Raw genomic sequence first — 13,786 nt, forward strand, 5'->3', positions numbered from 1 at the left:
GGACTCGCCTGTGACACCTCCCGAGGGAGGCGTCCAGGAGGCATCCTAACCAGATGCCCGAACCACCTCAGCTGGCTCCTCTCGACGTACTGAACTACATATAAAGCAGTCCTGTCCACCACCACCTGATTATTTGAAGTGTCTTTACGCTGCAGGTAATTATTAGGTTACTAAGTTTCCACTTTAGTACAATGAAAAACATAAAACTGACACGTTAGATGACTTTTATGAGATAGTATTTGAAATTAGGTCCGTTTAATCAGATACTGAAGAAAAGTGGCCACAGAACCACACCAGATTCCCAACCTGCTGTACTGATCCTGAGCAAGTGGACAACAACACGATTAGAATACAGTTCAGCAAACAAGATGGGCTGTAAAACTGTTTACAGACTGAGAATTACTGGCTCTAAATCTTTAGAAGGTTAGCTGTAATTTAAATGGTAACATATTAAAACCCCAAACTAGCATCCAGTAATCAGAATTACACAATTAGCTACTTACAAATGTACGTAATTTACACAGCTGGTGGTAATCGTTGTTATGAGTTAGCTTCCACTTTTACAGTGCATCAGCAAGCAAGATACCCCCGCCCCCCCCCCCCCACAAAAAAAAAAAAAAAACCTGCCTAGGCCTCCCAAAAATGCTAGAACTGGCCCTGCTAGTGTTTTGTAACTGGACAGATCTTACCGTGGGACGTTCCTTTAGTATGACTGCTGCCAGAAATATTGTTCCCTGCCTCTGGTGTTTCTGAATTCAGAGACAGTGAGGGTGAGGAAAAAAGAGAAAGAAGAACTTTATTGAGTGCAGATCTGATATAATTTACTGCATCTAAATCACTGGAGACTGTTAATAACAGTCAGAGAAGAAAACAGAGGAAGACCTACCCTCAACCTGAAGCCGCACATCACAGAGTTCAGAATTACCGCACTCACATGTGTACGTGCCCATCATACTGTAATCAGCGTCAGTGATGGTGAGAGAGAAATCTCCCTTCAGGTACTGATCATGGATCATCTGATATCCCTCCTTCACTGATCTACATGAGGTCTGATCACACTCAGCCAGAACATCAGTGGGATTATGGAACTCAGTCCATCTGACCAAACCAGAACATGTCTCAGAGCAGGGCAGAGTAGCAGAGTCATGAAGCTTCACCCTCACTAGAGGAACAGCTGACACATACACTGAAAGAGAGAATAAGAAAAGGAAAGTTAAAACGTGGTTTAGTAACAGTTTAAGGAATTAAGTTACAATATTGGTTCATTATTGTTACTATTGATACAAATTTATAATAGAATGAGTAAAAGTAATAATTTGATTTAACTAAACATCTAAAATACACGTTACTGTGTTTACACAGCTTTAATCTCCTTGTGAGGGTGAGACTCGAACTCCACCGTCCCTCTGATTACTGTCCTGCGGTAATGTTGATGGTGATATATTCCAGCGATGGTGGTGAATAATGAGGAGGCGGAGCTGAGTGTGTGTCTGTTTATCAGGAGGAGTAACGCTCTGATAAACAGCAGGGGGCGCTCTGATAAACAGCAGGTGACCTCTGATAAACAGCAGGAGGAGCTCTGATAAACAGCAGGAGGAGCTCTGATAAACAGCAGGAGCAGCTCTGATAAACAGCAGGAGGAGCTCTGATAAACAGCAGGGGGAGCTCTGATAAACAGCAGGGGGCGACTCTGATAAACAGCAGGAGGAGCTCTGATAAACAGCAGGGGGAGCTCTGATAAACAGCAGGGGGAGCTCTGATAAACAGCAGGGGGCGACTCTGATAAAAAGCAGGGGGAGCTCTGATAAACAGCAGGGGGTGCTCTGATAAACAGCAGGGGGAGCTCTGATAAACAGCAGGTGGCGACTCTGATAAACAGCAGGGGGCGCTCTGATAAACAGCAGGGGGCGACTCTGATAAACAGCAGGGGGAGCTCTGATAAACAGCAGGGGGAGCTCTGATAAACAGCAGGAGGAGCTCTGATAAACAACAGGGGGCGACTCTGATAAACAGTAGGGGGAACTCTGATAAACAGCAGGGGGAGCTCTGATAAACAGCAGGAGGAGCTCTGATAAACAACAGGGGGCGACTCTGATAAACAGTAGGGGGAGCTCTGATAAACAGCAGGGGGCGACTCTGATAAACAGCAGGGGGCGACTCTGATAAACAGTAGGGGGCGACTCTGATAAACAGCAGGGGGCGACTCTGATAAACAGCAGGGGGCGACTCTGATAAACAGCAGGGGGCGACTCTGATAAACAGTAGGGGGCGACTCTGATAAACAGCAGGGGGCGACTCTGATAAACAGCAGGGGGCGACTCTGATAAACAGCAGGGGGCGACTCTGATAAACAGCAGGGGGCGACTCTGATAAACAGTAGGGGGCGACTCTGATAAACAGCAGGGGGCGACTCTGATAAACAGCAGGGGGAACTCTGATAAACAGCAGGAGGAGCTCTGATAAACAGCAGGGGGCGACTCTGATAAACAGTAGGGGGCGACTCTGATAAACAGCAGGGGGAGCTCTGATAAACAGCAGGGGGCGACTCTGATAAACAGCAGGGGGCGACTCTGATAAACAGTAGGGGGCGACTCTGATAAACAGCAGGGGGAACGCTGATAAACAGCAGGGGGAGCTCTGATAAACAGCAGGAGGAGCTCTGATATACAGCAGGGGGCGACTCTGATAAACAGCAGGGGGCGACTCTGATAAACAGTAGGGGGCGACTCTGATAAACAGCAGGGGGAGCTCTGTTAAACAGCTGGGGGCGACTCTGATAAACAGCAGGGGGAGCTCTGATAAACAGCAGGGGGCGACTCTGATAAAAAGCAGGGGGAGCTCTGATAAACAACATGGGGAGCTCTGATAAACAGCAGGGGGCGACTCTGATAAACAGCAGGGGGCGACTCTGATAAACAGCAGGGGGCGACTCTGATAAACAGTAGGGGGCGACTCTGATAAACAGCAGGGGGAGCTCTGATAAACAGCAGGGGGCGACTCTGATAAACAGTAGGGGGCGACTCTGATAAACAGCAGGGGGAGCTCTGATAAACAGCAGGGGGCGACTCTGATAAACAGCAGGGGGAGCTCTGATAAACAGTAGGGGGCAACTCTGATAAACAGCAGGGGGAACGCTGATAAACAGCAGGGGGAGCTCTGATAAACAGCAGGAGGAGCTCTGATAAACAGCAGGGGGCGACTCTGATAAACAGTAGGGGGAGCTCTGATAAACAGCAGGGGGCGACTCTGATAAACAGCAGGGGGCGACTCTGATAAACAGTAGGGGGAGCTCTGATAAACAGCAGGGGGCGACTCTGGTAAACAGCAGGGGGCGACTCTGATAAACAGTAGGGGGCGACTCTGATAAACAGCAGGGGGAGCTCTGATAAACAGCAGGGGGCGACTCTGATAAACAGCAGGGGGAGCTCTGATAAACAGCAGGGGGAGCTCTGATAAACAGCAGGAGGAGCTCTGATAAACAACAGGGGGCGACTCTGATAAACAGTAGGGGGAACTCTGATAAACAGCAGGGGGAGCTCTGATAAACAGCAGGAGGAGCTCTGATAAACAACAGGGGGCGACTCTGATAAACAGTAGGGGGAGCTCTGATAAACAGCAGGGGGCGACTCTGATAAACAGCAGGGGGCGACTCTGATAAACAGTAGGGGGCGACTCTGATAAACAGCAGGGGGCGACTCTGATAAACAGCAGGGGGCGACTCTGATAAACAGCAGGGGGCGACTCTGATAAACAGTAGGGGGCGACTCTGATAAACAGCAGGGGGCGACTCTGATAAACAGCAGGGGGCGACTCTGATAAACAGCAGGGGGCGACTCTGATAAACAGCAGGGGGCGACTCTGATAAACAGTAGGGGGCGACTCTGATAAACAGCAGGGGGCGACTCTGATAAACAGCAGGGGGAGCTCTGATAAACAGCAGGGGGAGCTCTGATAAACAGCAGGGGGAGCTCTGATAAACAGTAGGGGGAGCTCTGATAAACAGCAGGGGGCGACTCTGATAAACAGTAGGGGGAGCTCTGATAAACAGCAGGGGGCGACTCTGATAAACAGCAGGGGGAGCTCTGATAAACAGCAGGGGGAGACTCTGATAAACAGCAGGGGGCGACTCTGATAAACAGCAGGGGGCGACTCTGATAAACAGTAGGGGGCGACTCTGATAAACAGTAGGGGGAGCTCTGATAAACAGCAGGGGGCGACTCTGATAAACAGCAGGGGGAGCTCTGATAAACAGCAGGGGGCGACTCTGATAAACAGTAAGGGGCGACTCTGATAAACAGTAGGGGGCGCACTCACAGCATTCACCATTTACAGTTCAAGGTGCTTTAGTTGTCTGACTTTTTAACATAAATGAAAGCAGCTAACGTCGCTCTCTGACTATCTAACTTCAGCTGTGCTGAACAGTCGTTTTTTAGGTAACAGACGCAACGGTTGACTGTCGACTTCAACTGAGTAAGTTACGACTTCCTAACATCAGATAAGAAAAAATGCTGTAAGATCCATCCATCCATCCATCCATTATCTTCCGCTTGTCCGGGGTTCGGGTCGCGGGGGCAGCATCCTAAGCAATGAAGCCCAGACCTCCCTTTCCCCAGCCACTTCCACCAGCTCTCCAAGGGGGATTCCGAGGCGCTCCCAGGCCAGCTGGGCGATATAGTCGCGCCAGCGTGTCCTGGGTCTTCCCCGGGGTCTCCTCCCAGGTGGACTCGCCTGTGACACCTCCCGAGGGAGGCGTCCAGGAGGCATCCTAACCAGATGCCCGAACCACCTCAGCTGGCTCCTCTCGACGTACTGAACTACATATAAAGCAGTCCTGTCCACCACCACCTGATTATTTGAAGTGTCTTTACGCTGCAGGTAATTATTAGGTTACTAAGTTTCCACTTTAGTACAATGAAAAACATAAAACTGACACGTTAGATGACTTTTATGAGATAGTATTTGAAATTAGGTCCGTTTAATCAGATACTGAAGAAAAGTGGCCACAGAACCACACCAGATTCCCAACCTGCTGTACTGATCCTGAGCAAGTGGACAACAACACGATTAGAATACAGTTCAGCAAACAAGATGGGCTGTAAAACTGTTTACAGACTGAGAATTACTGGCTCTAAATCTTTAGAAGGTTAGCTGTAATTTAAATGGTAACATATTAAAACCCCAAACTAGCATCCAGTAATCAGAATTACACAATTAGCTACTTACAAATGTACGTAATTTACACAGCTGGTGGTAATCGTTGTTATGAGTTAGCTTCCACTTTTACAGTGCATCAGCAAGCAAGATACCCCCGCCCACCCCCCCCCACAAAAAAAAAAAAAACCCTGCCTAGGCCTCCCAAAAATGCTAGAACTGGCCCTGCTAGTGTTTTGTAACTGGACAGATCTTACCGTGGGACGTTCCTTTAGTATGACTGCTGCCAGAAATATTGTTCCCTGCCTCTGGTGTTTCTGAATTCAGAGACAGTGAGGGTGAGGAAAAAAGAGAAAGAAGAACTTTATTGAGTGCAGATCTGATATAATTTACTGCATCTAAATCACTGGAGACTGTTAATAACAGTCAGAGAAGAAAACAGAGGAAGACCTACCCTCAACCTGAAGCCGCACATCACAGAGTTCAGAATTACCGCACTCACATGTGTACGTGCCCATCATACTGTAATCAGCGTCAGTGATGGTGAGAGAGAGATCTCCCTTCAGGTACTGATCATGGATCATCTGATATCCCTCCTTCACTGATCTACATGAAGTCTGATCACACTCAGCCAGAACATCAGTGGGATTATGGAACTCAGTCCATCTGACCAAACCAGAACATGTCTCAGAGCAGGGCAGAGTAGCAGAGTCATGAAGCTTCACCTTCACTAGAGGAACAGCTGACACATACACTGAAAGAGAGAATAAGAAAAGGAAAGTTAAAACGTGGTTTAGTAACAGTTTAAGGAATTAAGTTACAATATTGGTTCATTATTGTTACTATTGATACAAATTTATAATAGAATGAGTAAAAGTAATAATTTGATTTAACTAAACATCTAAAATACACGTTACTGTGTTTACACAGCTTTAATCTCCTTGTGAGGGTCAGACTCGAACTCCACCGTCCCTCTGATTACTGTCCTGCGGTAATGTTGATGGTGATATATTCCAGCGATGGTGGTGAATAATGAGGAGGCGGAGCTGAGTGTGTGTCTGTTTATCAGGAGGAGTAACGCTCTGATAAACAGCAGGGGGCGCTCTGATAAACAGCAGGTGACCTCTGATAAACAGCAGGAGGAGCTCTGATAAACAGCAGGAGGAGCTCTGATAAACAGCAGGAGCAGCTCTGATAAACAGCAGGAGGAGCTCTGATAAACAGCAGGGGGAGCTCTGATAAACAGCAGGGGGCGACTCTGATAAACAGCAGGAGGAGCTCTGATAAACAGCAGGGGGAGCTCTGATAAACAGCAGGGGGAGCTCTGATAAACAGCAGGGGGCGACTCTGATAAAAAGCAGGGGGAGCTCTGATAAACAGCAGGGGGTGCTCTGATAAACAGCAGGGGGAGCTCTGATAAACAGCAGGTGGCGACTCTGATAAACAGCAGGGGGCGCTCTGATAAACAGCAGGGGGCGACTCTGATAAACAGCAGGGGGAGCTCTGATAAACAGCAGGGGGAGCTCTGATAAACAGCAGGAGGAGCTCTGATAAACAACAGGGGGCGACTCTGATAAACAGTAGGGGGAACTCTGATAAACAGCAGGGGGAGCTCTGATAAACAGCAGGAGGAGCTCTGATAAACAACAGGGGGCGACTCTGATAAACAGTAGGGGGAGCTCTGATAAACAGCAGGGGGCGACTCTGATAAACAGCAGGGGGCGACTCTGATAAACAGTAGGGGGCGACTCTGATAAACAGCAGGGGGCGACTCTGATAAACAGCCGGGGGCGACTCTGATAAACAGCAGGGGGCGACTCTGATAAACAGTAGGGGGCGACTCTGATAAACAGCAGGGGGCGACTCTGATAAACAGCAGGGGGCGACTCTGATAAACAGCAGGGGGCGACTCTGATAAACAGCAGGGGGCGACTCTGATAAACAGTAGGGGGCGACTCTGATAAACAGCAGGGGGCGACTCTGATAAACAGCAGGGGGAGCTCTGATAAACAGCAGGGGGAGCTCTGATAAACAGTAGGGGGAGCTCTGATAAACAGCAGGGGGCGACTCTGATAAACAGTAGGGGGAGCTCTGATAAACAGCAGGGGGCGACTCTGATAAACAGCAGGGGGAGCTCTGATAAACAGCAGGGGGAGACTCTGATAAACAGCAGGGGGCGACTCTGATAAACAGCAGGGGGCGACTCTGATAAACAGTAGGGGGCGACTCTGATAAACAGTAGGGGGAGCTCTGATAAACAGCAGGGGGCGACTCTGATAAACAGCAGGGGGAGCTCTGATAAACAGCAGGGGGCGACTCTGATAAACAGTAAGGGGCGACTCTGATAAACAGTAGGGGGCGCACTCACAGCATTCACCATTTACAGTTCAAGGTGCTTTAGTTGTCTGACTTTTTAACATAAATGAAAGCAGCTAACGTCGCTCTCTGACTATCTAACTTCAGCTGTGCTGAACAGTCGTTTTTTAGGTAACAGACGCAACGGTTGACTGTCGACTTCAACTGAGTAAGTTACGACTTCCTAACATCAGATAAGAAAAAATGCTGTAAGATCCATCCATCCATCCATCCATTATCTTCCGCTTGTCCGGGGTTCGGGTCGCGGGGGCAGCATCCTAAGCAATGAAGCCCAGACCTCCCTTTCCCCAGCCACTTCCACCAGCTCTCCAAGGGGGATTCCGAGGCGCTCCCAGGCCAGCTGGGCGATATAGTCGCGCCAGCGTGTCCTGGGTCTTCCCCGGGGTCTCCTCCCAGGTGGACTCGCCTGTGACACCTCCCGAGGGAGGCGTCCAGGAGGCATCCTAACCAGATGCCCGAACCACCTCAGCTGGCTCCTCTCGACGTACTGAACTACATATAAAGCAGTCCTGTCCACCACCACCTGATTATTTGAAGTGTCTTTACGCTGCAGGTAATTATTAGGTTACTAAGTTTCCACTTTAGTACAATGAAAAACATAAAACTGACACGTTAGATGACTTTTATGAGATAGTATTTGAAATTAGGTCCGTTTAATCAGATACTGAAGAAAAGTGGCCACAGAACCACACCAGATTCCCAACCTGCTGTACTGATCCTGAGCAAGTGGACAACAACACGATTAGAATACAGTTCAGCAAACAAGATGGGCTGTAAAACTGTTTACAGACTGAGAATTACTGGCTCTAAATCTTTAGAAGGTTAGCTGTAATTTAAATGGTAACATATTAAAACCCCAAACTAGCATCCAGTAATCAGAATTACACAATTAGCTACTTACAAATGTACGTAATTTACACAGCTGGTGGTAATCGTTGTTATGAGTTAGCTTCCACTTTTACAGTGCATCAGCAAGCAAGATACCCCCGCCCACCCCCCCCCACAAAAAAAAAAAAAAACCTGCCTAGGCCTCCCAAAAATGCTAGAACTGGCCCTGCTAGTGTTTTGTAACTGGACAGATCTTACCGTGGGACGTTCCTTTAGTATGACTGCTGCCAGAAATATTGTTCCCTGCCTCTGGTGTTTCTGAATTCAGAGACAGTGAGGGTGAGGAAAAAAGAGAAAGAAGAACTTTATTGAGTGCAGATCTGATATAATTTACTGCATCTAAATCACTGGAGACTGTTAATAACAGTCAGAGAAGAAAACAGAGGAAGACCTACCCTCAACCTGAAGCCGCACATCACAGAGTTCAGAATTACCGCACTCACATGTGTACGTGCCCATCATACTGTAATCAGCGTCAGTGATGGTGAGAGAGAAATCTCCCTTCAGGTACTGATCATGGATCATCTGATATCCCTCCTTCACTGATCTACATGAGGTCTGATCACACTCAGCCAGAACATCAGTGGGATTATGGAACTCAGTCCATCTGACCAAACCAGAACATGTCTCAGAGCAGGGCAGAGTAGCAGAGTCATGAAGCTTCACCCTCACTAGAGGAACAGCTGACACATACACTGAAAGAGAGAATAAGAAAAGGAAAGTTAAAACGTGGTTTAGTAACAGTTTAAGGAATTAAGTTACAATATTGGTTCATTATTGTTACTATTGATACAAATTTATAATAGAATGAGTAAAAGTAATAATTTGATTTAACTAAACATCTAAAATACACGTTACTGTGTTTACACAGCTTTAATCTCCTTGTGAGGGTGAGACTCGAACTCCACCGTCCCTCTGATTACTGTCCTGCGGTAATGTTGATGGTGATATATTCCAGCGATGGTGGTGAATAATGAGGAGGCGGAGCTGAGTGTGTGTCTGTTTATCAGGAGGAGTAACGCTCTGATAAACAGCAGGGGGCGCTCTGATAAACAGCAGGTGACCTCTGATAAACAGCAGGAGGAGCTCTGATAAACAGCAGGAGGAGCTCTGATAAACAGCAGGAGCAGCTCTGATAAACAGCAGGAGGAGCTCTGATAAACAGCAGGGGGAGCTCTGATAAACAGCAGGGGGCGACTCTGATAAACAGCAGGAGGAGCTCTGATAAACAGCAGGGGGAGCTCTGATAAACAGCAGGGGGAGCTCTGATAAACAGCAGGGGGCGACTCTGATAAAAAGCAGGGGGAGCTCTGATAAACAGCAGGGGGTGCTCTGATAAACAGCAGGGGGAGCTCTGATAAACAGCAGGTGGCGACTCTGATAAACAGCAGGGGGCGCTCTGATAAACAGCAGGGGGCGACTCTGATAAACAGCAGGGGGAGCTCTGATAAACAGCAGGGGGCGACTCTGATAAACAGCAGGGGGAACTCTGATAAACAGTAGGGGGAGCTCTGATAAACAGCAGGGGGCGACTCTGATAAACAGCAGGGGGAACTCTGATAAACAGCAGGGGGAGCTCTGATAAACAGCAGGAGGAGCTCTGATAAACAGCAGGGGGAGCTCTGATAAACAGCAGGGGGAGCTCTTATAAACAGCAGGGGGCGACTCTGATAAACAGCAGGGGGAGCTCTGATAAACAGCAGGGGGCCGCTCTGATAAACAGCAGGGGCGACTCTGATAAACAGCAGGGGGAGCTCTGATAAACAGCAGGGGGCCGCTCTGATAAACAGCAGGGGGCGACTCTGATAAACAGCAGGGGGCGACTCTGATAAACAGCAGGGGGCGCTCTGATAACCAGCAGGGGACCTCTGATAAACAGCAGGAGGAGCTCTGATAAACAGCAGGAGGAGGTCTGATAAACAGCAGGGGGAGCTCTGATAAACAGCAGGGGGCGACTCTGATAAACAGCAGGGGGCGCTCTGATAAACAGCAGGGGGAGCTCTGATAAACAGCAGGGGGAACTCTGATAAACAGCAGGGGGAGCTCTGATAAACAGTAGGGGGCGACTCTGATAAACAGCAGGGGGAGCTCTGATAAACAGCAGGGGTCGACTCTGATAAACAGCAGGGGGAGCTCTGATAAACAGCAGGGGGAGACTCTGATAAACAGCAGGGGGAGCTCTGATAAACAGCAGAGGGAGCTCTGATAAACAGCAGGGGGCGACTCTGATAAACAGCAGGGGGCGACTCTGATGAACAGCAGGGGGCGACTCTGATAAACAGCAGGGGGAACTCTGATAAACAGTAGGGGGAGCTCTGATAAACAGCAGGAGCAGCTCTGATAAACAGCAGGAGGAGCTCTGATAAAAAGCAGGGGACCTCTGATGAACAGCAGGGGGCGACTCTGATAAACAGCAGGAGGAGCTCTGATAAACAGCAGGGGGAGCTCTGATAAACAGCAGGGGGAGCTCTGATAAACAGCAGGGGGCGACTCTCATAAAAAGCAGGGGGAGCTCTGATAAACAGCAGGGGGAGCTCTGATAAACAGCAGGGGGAGCTCTTATAAACAGCAGGGGGCGACTCTGATAAACAGCAGGGGGAGCTCTGATAAACAGCAGGGGGCCGCTCTGATAAACAGCAGGGGCGACTCTGATAAACAGCAGGGGGAGCTCTGATAAACAGCAGGGGGCCGCTCTGATAAACAGCAGGGGGCGACTCTGATAAACAGCAGGGGGCGACTCTGATAAACAGCAGGGGGCGCTCTGATAACCAGCAGGGGACCTCTGATAAACAGCAGGAGGAGCTCTGATAAACAGCAGGAGGAGGTCTGATAAACAGCAGGGGGAGCTCTGATAAACAGCAGGGGGCGACTCTGATAAACAGCAGGGGGCGCTCTGATAAACAGCAGGGGGAGCTCTGATAAACAGCAGGGGGAACTCTGATAAACAGCAGGGGGAGCTCTGATAAACAGTAGGGGGCGACTCTGATAAACAGCAGGGGGAGCTCTGATAAACAGCAGGGGGCGACTCTGATAAACAGCAGGGGGAGCTCTGATAAACAGCAGGGGGAGACTCTGATAAACAGCAGGGGGAGCTCTGATAAACAGCAGAGGGAGCTCTGATAAACAGCAGGGGGCGACTCTGATAAACAGCAGGGGGCGACTCTGATGAACAGCAGGGGGCGACTCTGATAAACAGCAGGGGGAACTCTGATAAACAGTAGGGGGAGCTCTGATAAACAGCAGGAGCAGCTCTGATAAACAGCAGGAGGAGCTCTGATAAAAAGCAGGGGACCTCTGATGAACAGCAGGGGGCGACTCTGATAAACAGCAGGAGGAGCTCTGATAAACAGCAGGGGGAGCTCTGATAAACAGCAGGGGGAGCTCTGATAAACAGCAGGGGGCGACTCTCATAAAAAGCAGGGGGAGCTCTGATAAACAGCAGGGGGTGCTCTGATAAACAGCAGGGGGAGCTCTGATAAAAAGCAGGGGGAGCTCTGATAAACAGCAGGGGGTGCTCTGATAAACAGCAGGGGGAGCTCTGATAAACAGCAGGTGGCGACTCTGATAAACAGCAGGGGGCGCTCTGATAAACAGCAGGGGGCGACTCTGATAAACAGCAGGGGGAGCTCTGAGAAACAGTAGGGGGAGCTCTGATAAACAGCAGGGGGCGACTCTGATAAACAGCAGGGGGAACTCTGATAAACAGCAGGGGGAGCTCTGATAAACAGCAGGAGGAGCTCTGATAAACAGCAGGGGGAGCTCTTATAAACAGCAGGGGGAGCTCTTATAAACAGCAGGGGGCGACTCTGATAAACAGCAGGGGGAGCTCTGATAAACAGCAGGGGGCCGCTCTGATAAACAGCAGGGGCGACTCTGATAAACAGCAGGGGGAGCTCTGATAAACAGCAGGGGGCCGCTCTGATAAACAGCAGGGGGCGACTCTGATAAACAGCAGGGGGCGACTCTGATAAACAGCAGGGGGCGCTCTGATAACCAGCAGGGGACCTCTGATAAACAGCAGGAGGAGCTCTGATAAACAGCAGGAGGAGCTCTGATAAACAGCAGGGGGAGCTCTGATAAACAGCAGGGGGCGACTCTGATAAACAGCAGGGGGAGCTATGATAAACAGCAGGGGGCGACTCTGATAAACAGCAGGGGGAGACTCTGATAAACAGCAGGGGGCGACTCTGATAAACAGCAGGGGGAGCTCTGATAAACAGCAGGGGGCGACTCTGATAAACAGCAGGGGGCGCTCTGATAAACAGCAGGGGGAGCTCTGATAAACAGCAGGGGGAACTCTGATAAACAGCAGGGGGAGCTCTGATAAACAGTAGGGGGCGACTCTGATAAACAGCAGGGGGAGCTCTGATAAACAGCAGGGGTCGACTCTGATAAACAGTAGGGGGCGACTCTGATAAACAGTAGGGGGAGCTCTGATAAACAGCAGGGGGCGACTCTGATAAACAGCAGGGGGAACTCTGATAAACAGCAGGGGGAGCTCTGATAAACAGCAGGAGGAGCTCTGATAAACAGCAGGGGGCGACTCTGATAAACAGCAGGGGGAGCTCTGATAAACAGCAGGGGGCGACTCTGATAAACAGCAGGGGGAACTCTGATAAACAGCAGGGGGAGCTCTGATAAACAGCAGGAGGAGCTCTGATAAACAGCAGGGGGCGACTCTGATAAACAGTAGGGGGAGCTCTGATAAACAGTAGGGGGCGACTCTGATAAACAGCAGGGGGAGCTCTGATAAACAGCAGGGGCCGACTCTGATAAACAGCAGGGGGCGTCTCTGATAAACAGTAGGGGGCGACTCTGATAAATAGCAGGGGGAGCTCTGATAAACAGCAGGGGGCGACTCTGATAAACAGTAGGGGGCGACTCTGATAAACAGTAGGGGGCGACTCTGATAAACAGCAGGGGGAGCTCTGATAAACAGCAGGGGGCGACTCTGATAAACAGCAGGGGGCGCTCTGATAAACAGCAGGGGGAGCTCTGATAAACAGCAGGGGGAACTCTGATAAACAGCAGGGGGAGCTCTGATAAACAGTAGGGGGCGACTCTGATAAACAGCAGGGGGAGCTCTGATAAACAGCAGGGGTCGACTCTGATAAACAGTAGGGGGCGACTCTGATAAACAGTAGGGGGAGCTCTGATAAACAGCAGGGGGCGACTCTGATAAACAGCAGGGGGAACTCTGATAAACAGCAGGGGGAGCTCTGATAAACAGCAGGAGGAGCTCTGATAAACAGCAGGGGGAGCTCTTATAAACAGCAGGGGGAGCTCTTATAAACAGCAGGGGGCGACTCTGATAAACAGCAGGGGGAGCTCTGATAAACAGCAGGGGGCCGCTCTGATAAACAGCAGGGGC

The 13,786-nt window shown here is 49.8% G+C and overlaps 2 protein-coding genes across 2 annotated transcripts in view; one reads left to right on the top strand and one right to left on the bottom strand.

Moving 5' to 3' along the window:
• Window positions 1-13,786, top strand: part of LOC119261806 — a 130,352-nt gene that overhangs the window by 17,096 nt on the left and 99,470 nt on the right. The gene's annotated exons all lie outside the window — the stretch shown is intronic.
• The window catches only part of LOC119261819, a 61,858-nt gene continuing 48,694 nt past the window's right edge, over window positions 623-13,786 (bottom strand). The window contains exons 5-10 of the mRNA XM_037531582.1: window positions 8,811-9,110; window positions 8,614-8,673; window positions 5,606-5,905; window positions 5,409-5,468; window positions 887-1,186; window positions 623-749 (exon numbers count right to left, since the gene is read on the bottom strand). Coding sequence (XP_037387479.1) covers window positions 661-749; window positions 887-1,186; window positions 5,409-5,468; window positions 5,606-5,905; window positions 8,614-8,673; window positions 8,811-9,110 — 1,109 coding nt within the window. The 3' untranslated portion in view covers window positions 623-660. The remainder of the gene's footprint in view (window positions 750-886; window positions 1,187-5,408; window positions 5,469-5,605; window positions 5,906-8,613; window positions 8,674-8,810; window positions 9,111-13,786) is intronic.

This window comes from Pygocentrus nattereri, chromosome 20 (genome assembly GCF_015220715.1).
Source record: "Pygocentrus nattereri isolate fPygNat1 chromosome 20, fPygNat1.pri, whole genome shotgun sequence".
Lineage (NCBI taxonomy): Eukaryota > Metazoa > Chordata > Actinopteri > Characiformes > Serrasalmidae > Pygocentrus > Pygocentrus nattereri.